A 24556-nucleotide genomic window follows, 5' to 3' on the forward strand; every position below is an offset into this window, starting at 1 on the left:
GCCCCTGGGACTGCTCCCAGATATGACTCCAGAGTTTCTCCTTCTAACAGGTCCAGGTTTCCAACCGTCTTGTTCCCCCTTTCGTTTTACTTCCAGTTTTTATTTAATCTGACTTCTCCAGTCTCCTGAGACAAACTGATTAATTCTTTTCCCCTTCGTAGTCCCCTGAGTCCCTTGTTCAATCTTTCCTGCCTCAGTGAGATCTTAATAAATGCTGCCTGTGGCTGGAAGTGGGATTGGGTCTTGGCACTGTAATTAATTCTTTACTTCCTCCATGGCTTCAATATGCTATTTACAGCTGTCAGCCCCTGCAGGAGCAGAGGTTTGCAGACTGCCTCCAACTTTTGCCTCTGATTAATGTGTTATATCCACCTTGCTTTCTCCTTGCTCATTTGCATTTCTCGCTTTGCCCTGTATCCAGTTTAGTGTTGACACAGGAAAACACTGATGGACTTCCAGGCAAAAAGCAGTCTTGGAGACAACAGTTGCCAGGCTTTCCTGTTTGCTTATGCTCTGTTATTTGAAAGCCTCTTAGTCCAGGCTGCCTGCTTGTGACAAGACATCCAGACCTTACAGCAGCATGACCATGCCCTGACTGTAATCTCCCTAATTGCTTTCTGTAGCCTCCAGTAGTAGCTTGGGAGGGTTTTAACTCCAGCACAGGGACTGTCAGTGTGGATGGAAGCAACTTAGAGGGAGGTGGGTGAGACACAGAAAAGAGCTGGAGGACTGGAAGGTCTGAATGAGGAAAGGGTTTGTGGCTGTTGGCAGATCAGCACAAGGGAGCACAGTGAATGCTTGAAGCCTGTAAATACTGCAGAATTATGTAGGCTGATACCACAAAATATAAATAGGAGTGGATCGAAATTAATCTGGGGATAATTGGGCAGTGGGGGAGCTGCTCCTTGCTGGCTGTGGGAGCCTCCTCCAGCAGGGAAGGAAGCCCCTGTGCTGGCCCTGTTGTGTCTTGAGGGAAGTGCCTCAGCCTGGGACCTGCCCAGGGTTTCAGCAGTGAACTGGAAAGCTGCATTCAATATGCCAGTGAGGAAGCGAATGCAAATTTCCTCCTTCTCTCTCTTTTGGGTGAGATTTATGCCACCTCCACATGCACAGCCTCCTGGCAGCAATAAATCACAGAGGGGGAGGGAATGCTGCGAGGAAACGGATCCCCTGCAGTTTTTGTGTGCCGGGCAGGGAGAAGGGATGTGTGGGGATCAGCAGCTGCTTCCAGGCATCACAAACCTGGTGCAGCACACGCTCCCACTCCTTCCCAGCACTACACTGGAGACCACCCACCAGAACCTGGGGATTTACTTTTCAGTCATCCCCCTTCCCTCCCTCCTGTGCCAGGGTTGTGTGTGCCCAGTCTGGGATGGAGCTGTCAACTTCATCCTGGCAGAGGGGTCTGTTCGAGATGAGCCCTTCCCCTGCTCCATGCCAAAGTTCTCTCCAGCCTCTCTGAGGGATCCCCCAGGATCCCAGGCCTGGCCTAAGGGTGTATCCCCAGTCCTCTCACCCACTGGGACCTGTGGAAATTACATCTGGTGTCTGGATTCAGCCCAGGGAAAGCAGAAGAGTCACATAACCAAAACGAGCCAATGTACCCCAGGAGTATCTCTCATTTGGGGACTGGAGAAGCTCCAGCAGCCCCCTCTCCTTGGGCACTGTCAGTGTTGTTGTCAGCTGTCCTCAGCTGTGCCCTGCAGAAAAAGACAGGGCAAGGCCACTGACCGGCACTGCAGGGCACTGCTCAGTGCTCTGCTCCTTTTGCAACTCCTGGCAAAAGCGCCCAACTGAGCTGAGAAACCTCCTTGTCTTTCCCCGGCAGCCTCAGCCACCTCCTGGCCTTACCTTGCAGCCCCTGCTCCCGGGGCTCTGGCTGGGCAGCTCTCAGCACTGGAGGCACAGGAGGTGCTGCATCCCCTTCACGCTGGCCACGAGCAGCAAGGACAGGAAGGCACAAGAGGAACAAGTTCCCTCCAGTGCCCAGCACCCCTGGGCTCAGCCAGGGGAATGAGCCCTGCTCCTGGGAGCCTGGGTTCACCCTCTGCGAAAGGCATTTCTGCTGCCTGGAAGCACCTGACCGTGGTTTAATCCCCTTTCAGTGCAGAGCTCTGACGAGTCCCCAGCAGAAGTAGGACAGCTAAAAATACTCAAGAGCACAAAGGAAGTAGTAATTTGGGCAGGAGTGAACTGAACTGATTGATCTCAAATCAAAAGGTTCAAGAGGTGCAAAACGTGGTCTCATCATGTCAAGCATCAGGAAAGGAGCAAAGATGTGGCCCAGTCACAGAGCTCCAGAAAAGCAGCAAACCCAAAAGATTTTGCTGAACTTCACAGCAACAGCAGCAGAGCCTGTACCAGCAGCGCAGGGAGGTGCCTGCTGATTCCCCACCATATGCTGACTTTACCTTTACTGTCAGTCTAAATTCTGCCAATTATTAAATTATCCAACTTGCAGCAGGAATGCAGTTAGATGTGATCCAAATGGTGTCACTACAATTATGGTAATTATCTGAAAACAAGCCAATTACTTCCCTCCTCCTCGTGCCAGTTGGTACCAAGATAGCAGCTGTTCGAGGCAAATTTGTTATCACGTTACTGTACATTTGTTAAAGGTTGAGGTTATAGATTCTAGCCTTTTAAATATTAAAGATGCTATAAAGTCATGGAGTGTATAACATATTAGGGGTTTTTTTAAATGTCGGGAAGGGAGAAATTTCTTTTATATGCCAAGAGAACCAGTGGGAAAGTGATTTACTCAGGGTGGCTGACTGGAAATGTGTACTTTGCAATCAGCATACAACCAAGCTATAAATTAACCTGTGTCAGCTTGTTACCTCTATCCATGCAAAATGAACTAAATGCAGAAGTTTTCTGAGGATCTTTTACATTTTACATCTTTCTTCAGTATTGGCATTCAGGATGTTCCACACATCCAGAGGCATCTTGCAGGCTTGGCCCCTCTACTGGATGCACTTTCAGCAGTTTGTTGAGTTTGTCAAGTGTTTTGGCTCATTGAATCAAGTGAGAAGCAGCACCAGTCCCTCATGGAGAGTGAGGGCAAAGGAGGGCCCAGCTCTGCCCCAGGCAAAGAGATTTGGCCCAACACTGGGCAGAGCCACAGGAAACACTTCATCCCCATGAAGAGCCTCCTGAAAACTTGTGTTGTCACGGCATCTTTTATTTTTGAACCTGTTCATATTAAGGACGGGCTTGCTTGAATTGCTGAAGGTGTCAAACACACAAAGCCCACCATTTGCAGCTCCTGCCAGGGGTGCAAATGAAGTGCCCTCAGAGCACAGGCCAGTGTGGCCTCTTGTTTTGCACAGACCTTCCCTGTGGAAACCAGAGTCTTTCATCTCATGTCAGCCACCATATCCTCACTTGGACTGACCTTCAGGTTTTTTTTTTTTCCATGTGATGTTTTGAAATCTTTGCCTTTGATGTGGGTAAAATACTTCTTTCAATAAATGTCAAGAGCAGATTAAAGAAAATTAAATGGCAGAAAGAAGAGATTCTGCCTTCTGGCTGGAACAGCATTTTCATGACAACTGAATGAATCGGCTATGAAAAATGTGAATTTCCCTCTCTGTGCTCAAGGTACCTGCCCATGGGATCTGTTTATATCCATGAGCTTTACACAGACCCCCACGGATCCGTAATTCCCTGCAGCTTGTGTGCAGCTACAGAGCCAAGGCACAGGGCAGAGCTCAGACCCTGGGAGCAGGTTAGTGGCATTAGTCTGCTGCTTTGCTTGAAATAATTAGCCATGCTCACAGATTACCTTCTCGGCAGGCCCTAAAGGCTGGCAGATTTGGGTTATATTGGAGCAGTAGAGGGAAGCACGTTGCAGAGTGCTCCTCCTGGAGAAATCCTGCTGCTGGCTCCCCCACCAGCCCCAGGAGCTGCAGCTGGGCACTGCAGCACCCACACACCTGCAGTGAGGGGGTTTCTCCCTCCCACAGACAATGGATGCAGCCACTGGGCTCCATCATTTCCCTGGACATCCCTGGTACCTTCCACTGTTCTCAACTGCTGCCATCTGCTTTGCTTTTCCTTTCCCAGAAAGTTCCTGTGGCTGTCAGAGCGACGTGCCAGGACTCTCTCCTTTCTGCATTTGGAGTTGTATCCAGTCCCTACTCCCTTGGCAGCACAAGAAATACCACCTCACACAGGAGCAGTGTAGGTTTTCTATTCCCTCCTGATCACCACTTGATTCTTCCTTAGTGTCATTTAAAATTTACTTATTGCCTTTATCCTTTTCTTCACATCGTTTTCATGTTTGTTACATGTTAAAACTGTCCAGTTCGGATTTCTCCCAGTTAAGCAGCAAAACATTCAGACAACAAGGATTACATTTGATAGCATTTAAAAAAAAAAAAAAAAAAGAAATTAAAAAAATAATCTAGGCAGCCGCCTGCCCAGTCGTAGTATTAGATGAGAGTGAGTGTGTAAACAGGTTTCTGCTTATCAGTCCTGCTGCTATCTGCTGCACACAAACTGCTCAGCCCCACAAAATCCAATTTCCAAGAGGTTAGAGGAGGGAACTGTTTGCAGAAACACAGCAATAGAAATCTCCAAAGCCACAGCCCTCATTACAGTGACACTGAAGAAAGAAATGATGCTTGACGACTCCTGGCACCCAACGCCGACATTTACTTTTGTGGCTTTGATTGGAATCGGCCCAGCTTTGCCATGGGATTGTTTCCTCTTGTTTTTCCCTGCTTGTGTGGTGGGTGGGAGAAAGCAGCTGAGCAGGCACCGGGCTTGGGGGGTCTGCCGTGCACCCTGGCCCTGCAGCACAACCATCACCTTCTGTTTCCCCATAAAAAGCTTGGAAATTCCACTTGGGGACACACTGGCAGGAGAGACAGGGACACAGCTGGTGCCTCCCGTGGAGTGCCTGTACCAGGCATGGAAGGAGAGGGCCAGGTTGTGTGTCCAAGGCACAATGTTTTGAGCCTTTTCCCAAGACCTGGACGTGGACAGATGCTGCAGCTCAGCCCTGGAGGAGCTGAGCCCTCCACATGGCCTCTGGCACTGGGGAGGGAGGAACACAGCACTGGGAATGCTGTGGGCTGGACACTCCGGCCTGGCTGCTGTAGGTGACAGCAGGAAGGATGCAGCAGCATCCAGTGGCAGCAGGGATGTGGAAGGAAAACGTCCCTCAGCCCCTGTCACAGGCAGGAGCTCTTTGTTTATCCCCAGATAGAGCGATCAGGAGCAGCCCGCCCACCTCCCCTCCCGACACCTCCTGCAAAGGGTTGCTGCCCAAAAGTTCACTGCTTCAGTAAAACTGCAAACTGTGAGCTGATTAGATATTCATAGATACTCTTTCTTGATTAGCTCACCATTAATATTTCAATGTCAGGACTGGATGCACAGTGCCTCCCTGCTCTCTTCCTTCCTGCTTAATTAATTTTGACCATCGCCAACAACAGCCTCCGACAGATAGCAGAAATTGAAGTGGGCTGTTCTGTGACTTTGCTTGCTGTAAACAGCTATTTGCAATTCCTTTTCATACATCACCCACCCGTGACAAAGAGATCACAGTAGCAGAAAATGAGTCTCCCTCATAAGGACTTCAGAGCTCCGAGAGAACATTTGCTTATTCAATAAAAATAATCAAATAGACAATGCAGTAAGCACAGCTTGGCAACAAGATTGGTGTCTCACCTAGTAATCAGCTGGCTGTTATGCCATTAAATAAAAAGAAAGGGAGATAATTGTTAATTTATCTTTAAAAAGAAAGGGCCTTTGATGTAGGGTAGCTCATAAAAGCTGTGGTGTGGCCCAGCTGTGAAGAGATGTGATAATCACTGCAGCCCCAGCAGTGGTAGGAGCAGCACTTCATAAAATGCAGGTTGCATGGCTGCCTGATGCCCATCCGTGGCTGATAACAGGACGTGCCGCTAATAGTCTGTTTGATTTTATTGATGTGCTCAAGATATACGGAGGCAGGAGGAGCAGTGAGGCAGAAATTATACAGCTGTGTTTGTTCCACCCCAGCCCAGGGGACTGTCTGTCTTCGTCCATCCATCCTCCTCCTGGGCCTGGAAGGATGGGGAGCCTTCCTGTGTGACAGAAGGGCAGTTGTCACTCCCAGATCCACAGGCTCCTGACACAACGCACTGGGGTTGCTGTCAAGATGTGCCCACCTGGGCCAAAGCAGCGCTGGATTTACAGAAACAAAATTTCTGCATTTCCGTGCTGCCACCTGAGCTGCCAAACAAGCCCTCTGCTGCTGGACATGCTCCACGTCTCCATCCATTGCTGCAAACCCAGCCTCCAGCCTCTCCTCTCCCAGGAAATACACCAGGATGGGGACCCAAAGCAAGCAGGAAGGCAGGAGCAGCAGGTTGGAGCTCAGCTCCATCCCCTCTGTGCCATAACTCAGGCTGTTAAACGCCTGGCCAGAGCTTGCCATCTGCTTCCAGTCTTCTAGGAATAACCACGGAGTAATTCAATCAAAAAGGAGAAGATCCTTGTTTCACTGAATCTCAAGTAATTAGAATTTTATACCCCTATCAGGAGCAACAGGGGCTGTTCATTTCATGGGCTTTAGCAGCCAAAGCTGCGCTTCTGCCAAGGTTATGGCTGGGAGGAGAACCCAATTTCACATTTTCTCAGCCATCCAAGGCTTAGCCATGTTTTCAGCTCTTTGGTTAGGCGAGTGAATAAAGCCCTGCAGGACCAAGGCCTTTGTTCAGGAGTGCTGTTACTGTAGAACACAGAAAACATGTACTGGCTTGGAGCAGAAGAGCTGACCAAACCATCAGGAAGCTGATTCCCACTGGTGTGAACGTGCCAGGTCTGTCCTTCCAGGGTTTCTGCACAGCAATAGCTGCCTAACCAGGGAACAAAATCCTGCTTATCCCTCCCAGCAGCTGGAGGACACATGGGGCTGCTTCCCTGACATGCTGCCTTAGAGAAGGCAGATGAGATCAGTCCAGGGGAAAAGCTTGCTCCATCCAAAGTGCCTGGGGTGTAACAGGGCTCAGAAAACTAAGGAGTCTTTAAAAAGATCCAAAAAGGAGCCTTTTCTCCTTTCTGTTATGCTCTTTGGGGTAATTTTTCCACTTAGACACTTCTATTGTGAAGTTTGTGCCCTCTGCCTTAGCCCCACTGTCCTTTCCGGGGTTAAGGCTCCACCTGCTCTTTCACTGCCCCAGATGTTCAGCCTTTTAAACAGATTTGTTCCCTTGACTTTGAAAAGGGCTCCACCGCGTTTCCATCTGTGTTTACACTCGGTGCAGGGTAAATTTCTCCTCCAAGCAGATCTGTTCCTTACCAGCAAAGGAATCTGGCTCAGCACAGGCTCAGACGGGAAGCCAGAGCAAAACATTTCCGAAGCAGAGCTCGCCTGGGAGCTGTGCTACGTGCCCACAGGAGGACAGAGACCTCTGCCAGACTCCCTGCATTGTCAGGCTGTGCAAAAAGGAAGTGGATCTGGCCTAGAGCCACTGCTCCTGTGGCTGTTCCTAGGGCTGACTCCCCAGCTCACCACCTCCCAGTTATCCAGGACACTGAAGCCAAATCAGAGCAAGCAAAGTTGCACTGAAAGGCCCCGTGTCCCACCAAAGGGTCTGTCCCACAGTCAGCCGGGACTGTAGGTGTTGGAAAGACTCATTTGTCAGGTCTTCATTGCTCCTTTCTCAGGGAAATCCTCTCTCTTTGCACCCCTGCTTCTAAAGCCAGCCTGGCTGGTGCACAGACAGCAGAGTTTTTAACTGCCCGGGCAATTTGTGACACAAAAGACAGTGAGCAGCTGCCACCCAGATTTATCACTGTGCTCACCAAGGCTGGGCCAACCAGGCCCTGTAATGACTTCCAGAGTGAATCTACAAATAGCATGAGCGTCATTTAACCTCAGCAAAACAAGTTTTGAGGCATTGGGGGGCTCACTGCTTCACCCTAAATTTAATGTCAACCTTTCGGTTTTGGTGCTGCATGTCAGTGTTGGCAGACAGGTAATGGCTTCTCTCTACACTGCCCTGCTCTGTGTCCTGACGGGTCCTTGTCCTCACTTTCAGATGCCTTTTAAATTCCAGCCAGCATCCAACCAGCCCATCAAACAGTTACATCTCCTCCCAAGGCCAGAGACTGTCTCCATGCTGCTAATACTGGTATTAGCAACAGGCCCAAAACTCCAGCATGGCCAGAGATGGCTGAGCAAAACTCCCTGAAATGCATCCCTGAGCAGACTGAACTGCAAACTGCTCCTGACAGTCCTGAGCTCCCTGCTGGCATCAGAGAGGACAGGGAGGCTTTTTTTCCTCGGCGTTACACCCTGCGCTCGGTGCAGATGGATGAGTCAATAAAGATGATGCTGTGTCTACACAATTGCTTCAGGATGCATGAAATTCAGCTATGAGCTCCCTCCCCACGGCAAGGGAGGACATTTAGGTGGCCCTGGAGGAGGATGGCAGGGGCCTGTCTCCATCTTCCCAGCAACAGCCAACAAACATGAGCTAAGCAAGGAGGGGGAATGGGAGAAGTCAAACTGTTTATGAAAAGAAACCTCAGCTGAACACAGCTGTAATTACACAGCAAGGAGGTAAGAGGACGTGATCCTTCTCAGCACTGTGGGCATGCAAAGAGCAGGCTGGGCAGCCACTAATGACAGCTGCTAAATGATAAATGCTCTCAAGCTTTGCAGGGTCTGGTTTATTACGCAACCTGAACTTGCAAGGGAAGGGGAACCCTCTCCTGCAGTGGTTCTCTCCTGCAGAAACAAGCTCAATTAAACTTCATGAAAGATGAGCCATTATCAAAGCCATCCCTCCCCAAAAATTCAAGAAGGAGCTTGCTTGGAAAGATATGGTTTGAGGAGCCTTTTGGTAACACCCACGTGTTCCACCCTGGTGCCTTGAAAATTTTAGAATCCAGGTAAATGTCCTGTGTTGTAGGAGGAACAAACTGTCTGTAAACTGAAGGGAGAGTCACAGGCAGAGGGAATCACATGAAATATGGATTTTCCCATCTGAAACACGTGGCTGTGGCACAGTGCTGGGCTCCTTGGGGCTTGTCTTTCCTCAGGGGCAGCAGTGTTGGAGTCCCAGTGGCACTTGTTATTTGTAGTTTCCATTTATTACAAAGCACTGTTATTATTTACAGAATATACTTTTTTATGGACTGTTACTACATCCAAGTGCAATAACTGGTCTAAGCTCAAATCCCTGGGAGAACTGTTGAAAGAGAAGCAATTCAGACACATATTAATATGACAAGGATTTCCTCAGGTTTAAGGGAATAAAAAATATGTTTTTTACAAGTGCAATAGTTCTTTCTTGCAGTATAAAGCTGCTCTTTTCTGATGATAGCAATGAAAGAATATTGCTTCTGTCACTGATGCCACTGGAAATGTATTGCCCCTCTCCAAGAAACCAGTGAAAGGACATGGCTGGTTTATTCTCTAAATGAGGCTACTGAGAAATGCTCTGCTCCTGGCATTAGCCCCACTGCTGCTGCTGCTGCTGGGACCTGGCCTGAGGGGAGGGCAAAGGCACCAAGTCAGCAGCTTTGTGCCAAATGGCAAAACCCACCTGGAGAGACTCACAGCATGCTTTGAGAACTGAGCAGAGGAAAGAAATCTGTCCAAATGTCAGGTGGAAATGAATCTCTATCTGTCACTGGGGTGGAGCAGGGCTCAGCTGCTCTATGGCACAGCCAGGGTCTGGCCCCTGTTCCCTCAGCAGCTCTGCACCTTGTATGAAACGAGCTGGAGCCCTGGGGAAGGCTGATCTGCACTTAACCTGTGGCAGGGAGCCTGGCTGTGAGGAGAGCTGCCAGCCCCTCTCCTTTCACTGCTGTGTTTAATGGCCTGGCTCTCCAATGGAGATCTTAGGTTTTGGAAATAAAATCACGAAATTGTTCTCAAACCAAGATGATCTGTCACTCGAATGTATGCACTGGAGTGAGCACAGAGAAATTACTGTTTCAGCAGAAGTAAAAATTTCCTGAAAGGCTGAAGTTGATGTTTGTGGTTCCACTTTCATGCCTGTCGATCTGCGGATCTGACAAGTTCATTTCCCCCCCCTGCAACATCCTCCCAGGCAACACCTCCCAGCTGGGAGGTAAATGGAAAAAAAGTCAATTGTTGCTTCTAACATAGGAGTTCATCAAATTCTTAAGCACACAGAGAGCGATGGAGTAACAACACCTGCGCTTGGTGCTGGTGCCCAGCATCTCCACAGGGTTCAGAGCAGCCCTCGCTCCAGGACAAGCCAGCCCAAGGCTCAGGATGGTTGTGGCCTTTACTGAGCTGAATTCTGGAGGAAATTAGCAAAAAATGTAACAGAAGAGGACTTGCGTCAATGCAAGTGAACAAAATGAGAGCACAGGTAAGTCAGGCATGAGCAGTGCTGGCTCTGGAGCGAGCAGTTTTCGGGCTGGGCTGTGACCGAGGCCCTCTCCAGCTCTCTGGCAATGAGCTCCTACCCTCAGATATTTATTAGTTGTGTCAGGAATTAGTGAGAGTTCACTGACTGAATAATAACATGCCAAAGGCGGTTTTTTGACTTTGCTAATTTAATTAAAGAAAGCAGGGGGGAAAAAAGCCTTGCACCAGGGGCGGAATCAGGGCTTCCAGTGGTGTGAGTGCTGTTTCTGTTGCAAGAACAAGATGTGAAATGTGGAAAGAAGAGGATGAGGATGGCAGTGGGGACCTCAGCAGTAAGGAGGATCATGCAGTTGCTCTTTCCAGAGAAAGACAAACAAGCTGCCCTTGCAATTCAGGAGCTGGACACATCTCCAGGCTCAGGTTTTATGCTGCTGTGTTTTGCTTTCATGCCCAAGCACCTTGCAGGAAGACTGGACTTTGCTTATTCTGGGAGCTTCTCTTGAAGTTTTGAGGAACCATTCCTAAATGGGGAAACAGCTTTATGGCAACATTTTCTTAATGCTGCTCTGATGATCGAACACATCCAGCAATGTCACTGCATCAGGACTGAGCATGTTTCTCAAGAAGCTACTGCCACAAGAAGAGGGACGGCGTGGGCTCTGCGATAAAAGCCAAGATGCTATTTTTAAACAGGGATGGGGGAAGCTTTGGGTGATTTTAAATCAAATCAATGCCCGGACAACAGGGCGCTGCTTCCCCCCTGCCTCCTCTGCCAAGTTCCTCTTCCGAATCCCAAGGATGTCTTCTGACAAACAACCCTCGGCGTCAACAGGATGGGGCTCCCGGGCTGCCGCAGCCACAAAAACGCCCGGCAGGAAAGCGGCTGTGGGTCTGCCCCCGCCCCGGGCTCTGCGGGAGGGGTGGCAAGGGCTGGGAGAGGCTCCCACCCTCCTCTCCTTGGCCATTCCTGAACATTTCTAGTGCCGATTGCAGCGCTGGGCTCCCAACCCCAAACTGTCCCTGCTTTGGGGAGGTGTCAGCTCCAGCTGTGTCCCCTCAAAGCGGTGCCGCGACACTGAACCCAGGAGAAGAGCGTGTCCCCACTGTCTGGTGGCCCCTGCAACACCCTTGGACGTTGCTCTCCAGCATCCCCACCAGCTGCCACAAGTGCATTGGATAGGGAAGCTTGGCAGAGTGCCTTCCTCATGCCATTATTCCAATCAGGATTTCTGGGTGAGGGGCGGGATGGGAGGCATCCAAGACCTTGCAGGAAGAGCACGGGTGCAATGGCTGCAGGGAAGGGAAGAGTTTCAGTGACTTAATGCCAGGTCAGCAATTACCAGGCAGCCACGACCCCTCTGTGCTGCTCCAGGGACACACCAGCCAAGGTTGGAGCTGCCGGGCAGCTCCCTCCTGGTGCTGTTCTTATCTAAGTTACTAATTACACATTACCTATATGTCAGCAGGCTGATCGATAGGAGTCTGAGGGATCAATAGGGATGTGCATGACGGTGCTGTTTGCCATTCAGAGCCTGCACGAGCTGGGAGAAACAGGGCACCATCGATCCCAGAGGCGGGCTGGGATGCTGGCAGGTGCAATGAGGGGGGAAGGATCACGTCCTGCCTTCCTAAATAACATTGTGACACTGGGACAGCAGCCTGGGCAGGGACCTGCTGTGCCCCAAACCTCCCACCCATCCTGCTGCTCTCCCTTGGGAATGGCACAAGCCATTTTAATCTAGGTTGGTTTTCAGTCCTTGGGAATTGATACATTTGGAAGGTTCACACTGATCTGAAAATGAACAATTCACCCTCTTTCTGTGTTCTTACAGGATGGTCAGAGCCTAAAGAACAGACAAAAATCACAAGGCCTCCTGTATTTTGCTCTGCTGCTTAACTGACCAAAAGCTGAGGCCATCTCTGTAATGCTGTCATGCTGCTGCCAGTAAGAGGAATCTTGGCTGCAGAATACAGGAGAACAAATTTTCCAGGAAGAAGCTCTTGGGACTACCGTGAAACCTGGGATTACAGTGTGGCTAAATGAGGGAATTGCATAACTGTGGGTTTCTGCCTGTCTTGCTGGAGTCTTGCGACTGTTCTGATTCTGTCGTGGCGATGCTGGGAAATTGCTCTTTAAAACCAAAAGAACCTTAGAAAGGCACGGGCAGGTCAGGATCATTTGCCCTCAGCACTGGGTTTGTCTTGAGCAGTGAGTTGATGGTGGAAGGACTGGACAGAGAGCAGTGTAGGAGGAGAGCAAAACTCTCCCTGAAGGCTTCCTGTGCTCTGTGCCCTCACCGAGGTGCCAAGATCTGCTTCTCCACAGGGACCAGGGAAAGGCTCAGCAGCTGTGGGGCCACTGGCAGGTTGGATCAGCCACCCCTGGCCAGCAAAGCGAGAACCCTTTGCCTGAACAGCACATGGGGAAAAGCTTCCCAAAAGCAGCACAGTCTTGGCTTTATCGAGGCTTTTAGGGATGAGGGAGGCTGCTCATCCTGCCTGTGAGGACTTGTTCCTAAGCAGCAGATGGAAGCTGCCTCAGTGCTGGAACGTGGTCACCAGCAGCTTAATCCTACAGCACACCCGTAATCCTTCCCTTAGTACCACCAGCCCCCAAAGCAGAAATCTGCCCAGATTTTCTGTTTGATGGGGTTTACTCAGCCTCGGTTGCAATCTCAGTTTTCATCAGTCGTGAGCCTCAGTGCCCTGGGAAGGCCATTCCCATGGGAGTGAGGATGTTCTGGGCTGTGGGGCTCAGTCCCTGCTGGAAACTGTCAGAGGCTGCTCTGGCTCTCAGCTCCTCCGGGTTCAGGATGCTCCTGTAAGGCAGTGACACTGCTGGGGACTGTGTGGGCTATGACAGCTCCGAGCAGAGCCTTGGGGCTCCCCAGGGCATGAAGCCAGTGCCTGACACACTGTGATGGCCCCGTGCTCCTTCCAGCAGCTTCCCTGTCCTTCCCTTTCACCCCCTTGCAGCGGGAGACATTTCTTCCTGGCATTAACTCCTGTTTTTAAAACCCCAGCAAAGAGGCTTTTGCTGAAGGACAACCGGCAGGATTTCAGCTGTGCCCCCATTTGCCCTCCCTGTCCCTGGGGTCAGCCCCAGGACCCCTCACCAGCAACAGCAATGGGTTGCAGCTGAGGATTGGGGCAGTACACACATAAATGGGCCAGCTTGGCTGCCTCAGCCTCTTTGGAGGTGCTGCTATGCAGGTTTGGGAGAAAGGATCCCCCAGAAATTTCATTTTTGCGAGCTGACACCATGAACAGGGAGTGAGGCCCATCTCCAATCTCTCAGGGGCAGCTTCGACTTTGTAGGGTGTGAGAGCTGAGCAAATATTCCTTTATCCTTCCCCCTCTCCCTGTTCCTCATTAACTCTTTCATTAGACATCACCCTCTTGTCATTTGTATGGATATGTTGGTTTGTTGGGTTTTTATCTCAGGAGTGGATGCCAGGCATCAGGGCTCATGTTTTCAAAGCATGGTGGCAATTAGCCCAGCTCTGAACCCTGATGGCCTGTCTGCGTCTGCAATTAGTGCTCTGCTCTGTCTGCCTGAGGTTTTTACCTTCCTCCCTTCTGAGGCTGCCAAAGGCACAACTCAGATCTCCAAATATGCAGCAGGAAAGTGTTAAAGCTGTAGCTTGAGCCTGGCTGCTCTTGCTGTGGGGCTGCTCTCAGGATTGGTTCCTGCCTGGTTCAGGGATCAATCCTTGGCCTCTGCACCTGGATTTATGTGAGTGCAGCTCAGGGCATCTTTCTGAGACAGTGCAGAGCCGGGGGGGAGGGGGCTGATTCTGGCTCTTCTGCACTTCCTGGCATGTTTCACGCTCCTGACTGAATGCACCCGGCTCTTTATTAGGACATTGGATTCCTCATTCAATGTTTTATAAAATTAAGCTTATTTACTCATACCTTTGGTGCTCTAAAAGAATACCTCAGGTTGGCTTTGTGAAATGGGAAAATGAAGGCAAAATTCCAGTGGGAAAATGTCTGGTCAGACAGAGGAAAGGTGACTGTGGGACCTGGAAACCTGGGATTTGAGAGAAACAAAGCCCCACAGCTCTGCCAGCATCTCAAGGGGTCCCCCTGGCAGAGCTACTCACCAAACCTTCTGGGCTTGTTCTGCTTTCCTCCCCTCCCAGATAATTTCATCTATCCTAAAATCCCTGTTTTTCTCCCAGATAATGTGATTTTTGGGGAGGAGTTTCTCTCCCTGTCACCTCGCTGCAGCTGATTTCTATTGAAAAGCTCCCTCCTAGGGAGGGAGGGAGGAACAAGGAGAGAAATTATGGAGGGGCACCATTTCTGAATCCAAATACATTAAACCACTTAATTCTGTTGACTCAGGGCTGCCTGCCTCTGAATGGGAATTAATCCGCAGCGCACAAAATTAAAAAGCACAAGACAAAATGCTTAGCAGGCAATGCCAGGGTTTAAAGCAACCCATTAGCTTGCTCAAACGTCCCCAGTAAATTTTCATTTGTCAATAACGCTTAGAGCTTACAATTTATTTACAGCCTGTTCAATATTACCAGAACCCCTCGCAGCGCCTCATTTGTATTTATCTGCCACAGTTTCCTTTCCGGGGACTCTTCTTAATCCTTTGCTTTGTATCTGCTCCAGACGCAGCAGGGATGTGCCGTCCCCCAGGAAAAGGTAATGTGGGGTTACCCTTTCCTACCCCAATTATCCCCTGCAGGGGAGATCAGCTGCGAGGCCACCCCGAGTCACCTCCCAGGGCTCCATCCCTGGGGATCTGCTGCCATGGGGCTCCTCCAGCCTCTGTCCCACACCCAGGGGACCCACTGGCCACCAGCCAGCAGAGATGGGATTCTCCAAGCTGGGAGAAGGGGAACAGGCACAAGCAGCTGTCTCTGTAAACCCACAGCCCGGCTGAGCTGGAGCAGCCATGGCTAAAATCTGTCCTGCTCCATCTGTCCCAAATCAGCTCCCACGGGATGAGCCCTGGAGAGGAGAGCGTGTAACAGGATTTCCCCTCAAAGCAGCTTGAATGCTTCCAGGCAGAGAACAAAGCCTGGCTGGCCCTGAGAATTTCTCCAAGGAAAGGAGTTTATTCTGGGGCACAGACACGAACGGGCATTAATCTCCTGTCGTGGCTCATGTCCAGGTGGGGAGGTTTGGTCCAACACTCAGGGACGTGGCTCCCTGCAGGGTTGACAAATCTCCAGCGGAGTTTGTCCCTTCCCAGCTTCCTGCCCTCTCCCTGTGCACTGGCACTCCCCCGAGGCAGGAGCACGGGGCAATTGCAATGGAATTTTAAGTGGATGCAGCATCACGAGGGCTGCCTGGGGGAGATGCCGGACAGGCTGGGCAACTCCTGTCTCGGGTGTAAAGCTCAGAGAGGGAAATCCTTCCAGAGGCTTAAGGACAAAGATGAAACTGGACACTTCACAGGGAGCATCCCCTGGACCCCGGGAGGTGCAGCAGCACCCTGCCAGCAGAAAGCCTGATCTCCACCACTCACCCCAGCCCCCTGTCCCACACAACATCCTGAGTGGGGCCTGCAGCCCAGGCTCTGCCCCAGACCCGTGTATCTGCTTGGAGGTGATGTGCAATAGCTTTTATGATGAATGCAGGAGGCAATCACTAAACTGAAGGGCCGTTTGCTTTCCTCCCACCCTTGCTTAGGGTTTGCAAGCTCCTCATGCTGCTGAGCTCCAAGATACCACGAAAGGACAGCCCCATCTCCCCAGCCCAAAGAGCAAAGCCCCGTGACTTGCCTGCTGCTGTCTGCATGTAGCCAGCCAGGGTGCAGACTCGGCGCTCGCAGGCTCCGCCGGGCAGCAGCACAGCGACGATGGCCAGCAGGGAGCTCAGGGCCAGCAGGGCACAGCCGCCTGCACACAGCACAGCACTGGTCTGAAAGGACACAGGGGGCTGTCAGAGAGGTCATCCCACCACCACACCCCCCCAGAAATCCCCCTCTGCAAGTGGGGAGTGGAGCCCTGGCATGGGCGGCTTCTCCCTCCTTTTCCCTTCCAGCTTTTGTTGTTCAGTTCACAGTTAAGCCTCGACCCCGAGGTTCAGCCATGCCCTGCTCAGGGGTTACTGGCACTGGGGCCACAGTGACAATTGCAAGTGCATGACATGCATGACACCCTAAGACAAGTGCCATTAGATGTCCCCGATGTGTCAGTGCCTCTGCTGAGCGCTGAAATGGATCTCCTGACAGCACCTGCCTCAGCAGGCCTGGCAATGAGCAGGAATTTTGGGGATCCCACTGCTGCTCTCAGTGCAGCTCTGCCGACATGGCAGGCTGCTCCCACCCCCCGCAGCCTAAAAACTGGGAAAAGCACTAATTCCTGGCAAAAAAGCCCTTGGGTACAGGTGTTCAATCATTGCACTGTTGCTGTTTCTGTCCCCATTGCAGGTGACTGCTTCTGCCAGTGGGACAGCCCTGGCAGCAAGGGACACTGCAGGGACACGTGCCAGCCCAGCCAGGGGTACAGCGTGGCTGGGGGCAGTGAGGAGACCTTCCCCCTCCAGCACCCAGCTCCTGACAGCGCTCACACAGCGTGAGGACACCTCAGTCCCGGCACTGCAGCAGCCACGGCAGCTCCTGTCATTTCCCAGCAGATTCCAGGGAATGCTGCTGCCTCTGGTGAGTCACCCTGCAGTAACACCCGCCTCAGCTCCCTGAAGCAGCACAGCTCCAAGGCAGGTCTCACTCCCATCTTCCTGAAAAGCCTCGTTTTTATAACCTGTGTGGGAGCTGCTCTGAGGAGGTCACGTCCCACTTCCACCCTTGTCCAGCCCTCTTGTCCCGGTGAGACATTCTGGTTAGCAATGCACAGTTTTCCTTTCTTATTTTTCCCCCTCTATCTGAGCTTTTGGGCAGCCATGGTTATTACAGAAACAACCCCCAATACAGGTTTCCATTTACCTCCCCTCACCAAAGAGGTTACAATCTGCCACGTGAAAATGATTCTGCAGGAACCACAGGCAGGCTGAGCAGGGAAAGAGGAATTGGATTTATCCTGTGATGCCAGTGGAGCATCCAAACAACTAAAAACCCCCTCCCATGGGTGGTGCTGTCCCACAGGTCTGGCACTGCCCTACATCTACCCCTGTTATTGACTGCTGAGCTGGTGTTTAGCAGCTGGACTGGCTGGTGCTGGGTGACACAGACAGTGCCTGCAGGGTCCTGCCCAGCAGCTGCCACTGCTCCAAGAAGGGACACACTGGTGCTGGAGAGGGACGGGCCAGGGCAGCGTGGGCACCACCTGACACCCCTGTGTGAGTGCTTCTCCTGGGGCTGTGCAGCGATTAGAAATCAGCATCTTATTTATAGCCTATTTATGCACTGAGCAATGCAAATGCTGTCCCAGCCATAAATGAATTCCTGACAGGCAATGCAAAAGGAGCAGCAGTGCAAACAGCTACCCAGAGAAATGGAGAGGCTGCTCCAGCAGGGATAGCTGCTCCTCTCCAGAGCCTTCTGAACCACTGAGACCTGAACAGACAAGTGCTGCTTCAGAGCTTAAGAGACAAGGTTGGGACATCCCAGCAGGGTCCCCTGTCCTGTCCCTACACCAGGAGGGACCCATGGGGTTTGGCATGGGATGGGGTGGGGTGAATGCCCCTATTGCACAGACACTCTCCCAGCCTGGGGCCCCATGGGGAAAGCAGCCACAGCCCTGCTCCCCCACTGCTCCCAGGGCAGCGGCATGGCCAAGAAATCTGGATTCATAACAAAAAAAAAGGATTCCTCTGCCTGGCGTCTGCATTTCACCTTCCGCCTGGCAAAACCATCCTCCTTTGCAAGGACCATTAATTATTTAGAGCAATGAATTTTTCAGCAGAAAGGGGTCTTGTGAAGCAGGCTGGTTCCTCTCTTGTGTGAAGCATATTATTTTTAATGATCTAGGTTCTCCTTAATTGTGGAAGCTCAAATCCCCTAAAAACTCGCAGTTCCTGCAGGAAACAACTGATGAGCTGCTCAGACTGTTAATCCCCATGGAGAAGTGGGAAGGCCATTTTCAGGACAAAGTGACTGGGAAAAGGCACAAACAGGATGGGTGCAGGTGAGTGGTAAACTGGCAGAAGAGCTGGTCTGGTTTGGGAACTGGGTTTGGCAACAAGACTGAGGGGTCTCAGGGCTGGCAGCGTCCTGATGTGCCCAGGGGTGGCCAAAACCCCACCAAATCCAGCCAGGCCTTGGCAAAGGGAGCAAAGGTCTCGTTGTGAATAAATGTGAGAAAATCCCTGTGGGCAAAAGGTGAAGGTAAATGGTGAGGTTTGGGTTCTGCCATGTGGGCCAGGAGTGCCGAGCCACTGAACAGCTGCCAGGCAGCTCCGGGGGGCAGAAGGGGTGGCAGGGGCACAGCTGCCCCCAAAACAGGTGTCGGTAGGAAAGGGCACACCACTGCTCTTTGCCTGGCTCCCACATTCTGCTGGGTGTGTGCTGGCATTACCTGCCAAAACACTGCATGTGCTCTTGGAAACCAGAAATTTTGCTTTTGTCATAACCTTTCCAGGGCCTCAGCTGGGAATTAACCCAAGTGTTCCTGCCCTGTACTGGAATTGCTCCTGCAAAGACCAAAAAGCTGCTTTGAAAGAGAAATAAGAAGGCTTAAGTTGGAAGAAGTCCATGGAGCAAAGGTACCAAAGAATAGCAGCTGAAATTCTCTCCTTGCCACTGGGCAGTACCTCCCTCTCTCCTCCCTGGTTGTGCCTGTTGCATCTTGAGCAGAAAGGAGAGGATGCAGGAAACAGATGCAAAGGCTGAAGCCCAAAAATAGACAGGGTGGGGAGGAATAACAGGGATGCAAGAGGCTGCCTGTGAGAGCCCAGCTCAGGCAGGACAGGAAAAAAACCCATTTATCCCAGTAAAGAGCACAGCTCCCAGTGCAAACCCTGCCAGGGAGGAGCAGGGCTGCCCATCCCTGGGCACTGCTGAGCCCTGGCAGCGCCCCCAGGGAGGCTGCGAGTAATCCTGCCTCTGCCACGCCGGGAAAAGACATAAAACCGTGTCAGATTTTCTGCTCTCACTCCCGGGGAGATTAATTGTTTATCCCCAAACAAATTAATCGTCCCCTGGTGGGACTGTAAATATGCCTTTATGTGGCGTAATAAATTCCCATTAACAACAATCCCCTGCCCGTTATTTCAGTGTTTTACAGGTCTGACACATGCCATGGCTGGGCCATTCACTAAGCAATAAATCTGCTGAAGATGTTGTTTCATTCACCAGAAAAATCAAAATTAGAATGTCACATAATGGCCGTCCTGGGAAGAATTCCTTAATATCCCTAATGAAAACTTTCTAAAAGTAAACTAATCTCTGAAACCCAGAATTAAAGCAGGAAGGAGGAAGGGAAAATTAACTCTCCAGTCCAGGTTTTAGTGCTGAGAAACAGTACCTGGTGTTTGGTTCAGCAGAGAGAAACCAGCCTGGCAAAGCTCCTGCCATCACTATGAACTGGGTCATGATGCACATTAGTTCATTAATGCAATTTATTAATTGGCACTTGACCATCCCCAACAGCTGCCATCCTGAGTGGGGCTGTGGTACCCAGAGCAGCAGGCTGAGAGCAAGGTTACAGATTGCTGGGGTGTTCCTGCCCTGCTCAAATGCCTCAGCATCTTTGGAAATGGGGGCAGAAAATAAATGCCCTGAATAACTGGGAAATAAAGCCACAGGCTCAGTGAGAAAAAGAAAGTGAAGGTGGCAGTGTGTCTGGCTTTTTGGGGTATCTGTTGAGAGAAAATATCTAAGACACCCCAAATGAACTGGAGAAAAACTGTAAAGTCAACTGTAAGAGAAGAGGTGGCAAAATTAATCCAACCATCTTCATTTTTAAATGCAACCTTTTCCTATCAGAGCTCTGTGTGATCAAATATTCCTTCTGGGAACATGTTTTGGGGTTAAACTGAGTAGTGCTGCACCTGCAGAGGCAGAAACCAAATGGACACCGAGAGTTTTAACCTTGCTAAAAAACCAGCTCAGTGGTGGACGGAGGTGCTGAGTGGGGCCTGAGCTTTGGGATTTGCAGGGATGTTGGCAGCACTCGGGAGGGCGATGCAGGTGAGGGCAGGAGCCCCCGGTGCCTTCTCCTCGGGCGGGGATCTCGGTGAAAGGCAGGAATCTCCACCTGGGAGGCGCTGCGTGCCGGGGTGGGCGGATGGAGCCTCGCAGCTCCTTCGTATTTCCCCCACACGAGGCACAGAAACAAACATTCGCCATCTGGGCGGCATTCAAGCGACGGCCAGGAAGAGAATCCCACACATCCTCGGCTTCTCCTCCCCAGCAATTCCTTTCCTTTGGGCGCCATCTGAGAGCTTTCTCCTGCCTGTTTGATCTTCCCTCTCCATCCCGCTCCCAGAAAACGCCATCCCCGCCCAGGAGCGCCGGGAAGTGGCCGCTGTCCTCCCATCCCCAAAGCGGGCAGGAACGCAGAGCTCCAGGTGTGATGGCACCGGGGAGGTGCCTGATGGCTCAGTCCCCTGAGCTGGGAGGTTTGGGGCTCTTTTGAGCCACAGGGATGCAGAGGAGGCTCCAGCCCTCATTTCTTCCCCTTCAAATGCAGGGTTTGGTGGATGGGGACCTGCCCACACCACAGCATGCACACGGGGTATCTCTCCCCAGCCCAGATTTAGCTGCTTTTGCACAAAAATCAGCACCACCTCCACCAAAACAAAGCTCAGCCAGTCCTGGCCTTCCAGGCAACTTTTCCAATTCCCAGCTCACCAGCATAATCAACAGAACACCAGAGGGGTTAATGCCCAAACTGATTCAAGTCAGAGGGGGGGAGAGGCATTTTTTTTTTAATTAGAGAGAAAAATAAGAGACAGATAATATGTCTGATGAATTATGGCTGTCTCTCTTTCGGTGCCACTGCATCTGGGGATGCTGGAAAGCAGTTCCTAATGGCACTGCTTTATCTAAGAGGATGATGGATAGTAGAGAAAGACAGAAAAAAGGGGGAAAGTAAGACATTAGCACATCAATGGTGTGCCTGTGACCTCCATCAAGGGATTCGAACCAACTTAATGAAATTTTAATTAGGCAGCAAGCAGTGCACTGTGCTTGGTACCCGAGCAGCCCTTCTTCCCCTCACTCTGTCATTATCCTTCCCTGGGATAAGCCCTTTCCTGGCGCTGGCAGCCCAGCCGGGCTCATCGCCGCGGCCAGGGAATGCCCCGCGGGTCACACAGCTCGTCCATCTGGCTTTTGCTCACAAAGCCAGAGGAGGAGCCCGGGCGGAGTGGGATTTGCAGCCTCAAGAGGATGGAGGGAATGTCCCACTGTCAAATGTCCCTGCCAGCCTGTGCCAGACTCTGCTCCGGGCCCCCGCAAAGGGGAAATGGAACGCTCATTCCAGAATGCCTCTGATGTGCCCACGGGATGCCCCTCCCGAGGGGCAGGGGCCGGGATTTGCTCTTTGAGGAGGAGTGTGTGGGCAGGTGACCCCTGAGTGTGACCTGACCATCCCTGCCAGGAGTGGCCACGGCTCGGCTGAGCCCGGCCCTGGCCCCGCAGCCCCCGGGCTGACACCAGCTCTTTGTTCATGCAAAGCAGCTTCCCTCTCCCTCGGAGGGCAGCGCACAGAACTAATCCCGAGAGCAGCCTGGCTGCATTTTCAATCAACTTGACCTCCCACGGCCCACCCTTAAGCTGGTCCTGTCTCAGCACCCCTTTCAGCCCAGCTTAGCTGAGAGCAGATCAGTGAGTCCTGGTGGTGGTTTGTGACTTGGGCACTGAAATGTGGGGCCACAGCCCAGGAATTGCAGGTTTCCCCAACACCAGGTGTTTTCAGTCCTGTTAATGTAGGTCAGAAAACTCTGGGTGGCTGCTGAAAGCAGATCAAGTCTGCTCTGGGGTAATGTGCATGAAGGTGGTGATGTCAAGAATTCCTTACACTTAGTGCTAACAACTCTGCCAAGGGTGTGTAAGTGTAATTAAAAATCAAATGGACTGGCAGGCAGAGTCTGGTCTCTTGGGAAGTTCTTAGGATGAGGAGCTAAAAGTTGATTTCCTGATAATCCCAAGTTAATGTGCTGGCCTGATACACGACTCTGGAGGCAGAGCAGAGACTCTGCCTGAGAGCCAGCACACACACGAGTCCCTGCTTGGGTCACACTGCATCTCTCCCTAATTCCAGAGCCTGCGCTACGACAGGAGTGACAGATTTGCCACAGAGTGACAGATTTCTTCCCATCTCCACCAGCAGCTCACGAGTTTTTTGACTGGGATTGGGGCTGCTGTGTAACTGCTCTGCAAACCTGGCCCCAATGGGCAAACCCCAGGTGACATCAGGGACGCAGGGCTGAAGTGATGCAGTGAGAAACCAGCAATGAAGATTTAATAAAAGGGTAAGCAGGTTTATTACACATTTCCACTAAGATTTGCTGAATCTTTTCAAGTGCTGCCTTAAAACCCAGGAGAGACCCACTCAAGGAACTGCTGGGGTTGGGCAAAGCCTCCCCCCTGTCCTGAGTAGGTTATTTTGGGCTCTGCTCCAGCATGGCATCACTGACTCCATAGGCTAATGGTCCATGTGGTTTTAACCTGAATATCATGGGCTGATCAGCTTCTTTGTTATTTTAGATTACATGCTTGGCAAAGCCTGAAAATAATTGGAGACTATCTGGAAAAATAAAAATAGAAATTTGAAATGTAGCAGCAGTAGCTTCCGAAGTGCAGCACTGAGACAGGAACCCATGAGCCAAATGCTCCCACTGAAAGAGAAAATAAATTAGCTGAGGATGAAGCACTATTTTGCACGTACACAGTGATCTGGCACCAGGAAAAAGAAAAGTCGTGAGATGCAATGAAACCACTAAGAGCTCAAAAGTCCCCCTGTTTTTTCCTCCCAAGAGCAATCCCCTCTCACCAGGGCACCTGCACACCTTGGGATGTCCCTCTCCAGCCCTCACAGCTCCAAGTCATCCCACAACAGATCCTCACTCACAGAATGGCTGGACAATATCACCATCACCATCACCATCCTTTCTCCTCTCTGGCTCCAGCCAAATCCTCTCCAGTTTCCATCAGCTCCTGCAAGGTCTCAGCCTGTCCATCTGCAGCCATCAGGGATATTTTGTTATATTCCACCCCATAACGTATAATAACCATCATGACGCCGAGCTCAGTGCAAAGCCCCAGCAGCACTGACGGGGTTAAATTAAAGGTACCCAGGATATTAGAGAGCTGCAAAGTAATTATGAAAGGAAGCAGAAAAAAGCCAGCAACTCTAAGCAGACATGAAGTCCCTCTTAAGAGAAGAAAGGCATGTTAATTAACCTCCAGACATGATTCAAAGCATCATTTGTAGCATGATTAACATAATCCCCCAAGTGCACACACAACTGGCATTAACGATCATTTGCAGGACTGAACGCTCCCCCACCCCTTCAACAAATCGGCATGTTGGAGCAGGGAAACACTGGAACAGCACCGAGCCTGCACGCTGCAGGAAACAAAAAGAACGGTGTTCCCCAGGGATGGACATCCCGGCTGCGGGTGGGCATCCTCCCCGGGTGTGCTCAGCATCCCCCCAAAGGTGTGCTCAGCATCCTCCCCAGGTGTGCTCAGCATCCCCCCAAAGGTGTGCTCAGCATCCTCCCCAGGTGTGCTCAGCATCCTCCCCAGGTGTGCTTAGCATCCTCTCCAGGTATGCTCAGGATCCTCCCCAGGTGTGCTCAACATCCCCAGGTGTGCTCAGCATCCCCCCAAAGGTGTGCTCAGCATCCCGAGATGTGACACCAGCTCCACTCTAGAAGAGCTCCCGAGCCCCGCATCAGCTTTAGGTCCCTTTGCCCCCGGCAGCTCCAGCTCCCACCCTCCTGCCAGCAAACTGCACTTCAGCAAACGCTGGAGGCTCTTTTCAGGAGCTCCCAGATTCCTCTCCACGTTCGGCTTTCATTTAAAGACAGAGCTGCCCATCAGATGGCTGGAAAGATTGGAAATGAACGCCACGGCTCTGAAAGCAAAGGAAAAAGAGCCACGATTTCCCCATCTCTCCAAAACGGAGAGAAATCTCCTGCTTGAACTGGTGGCCAGCGTTCCCAGCACTCGGCTCCCCCCGTGCTGAGCACCGAGGCGTGCGGGCTCGGAGGCTGCTCATGCAGGAAAGCCAAAGCTGTCGCCTGCCTCAGCAAAGCTGTCAGGACTATTTTATTATATTCCAGCCCATCAAATAACCATCACAACAGGTATTCTCCCCCTCATCATGGCAGAAAGCT

At 51.4% G+C, this 24556-nt stretch overlaps 1 protein-coding gene across 1 annotated transcript in view; it reads right to left on the reverse strand.

Moving 5' to 3' along the window:
• The window catches only part of LHFPL7 (LHFPL tetraspan subfamily member 7), a 58344-nt gene that overhangs the window by 31713 nt on the left and 2075 nt on the right, over positions 1 to 24556 (reverse strand). The window contains exon 2 of the mRNA XM_066202177.1: positions 16090 to 16228. Coding sequence (XP_066058274.1) covers positions 16090 to 16228 — 139 coding nt within the window. The remainder of the gene's footprint in view (positions 1 to 16089; positions 16229 to 24556) is intronic.

Source organism: Chamaea fasciata, unplaced genomic scaffold (assembly GCF_029207755.1).
Source record: "Chamaea fasciata isolate MVZ Bird 193981 ecotype frontalis unplaced genomic scaffold, bChaFas1.0.hap1 SCAF_21, whole genome shotgun sequence".
Lineage (NCBI taxonomy): Eukaryota > Metazoa > Chordata > Aves > Passeriformes > Sylviidae > Chamaea > Chamaea fasciata.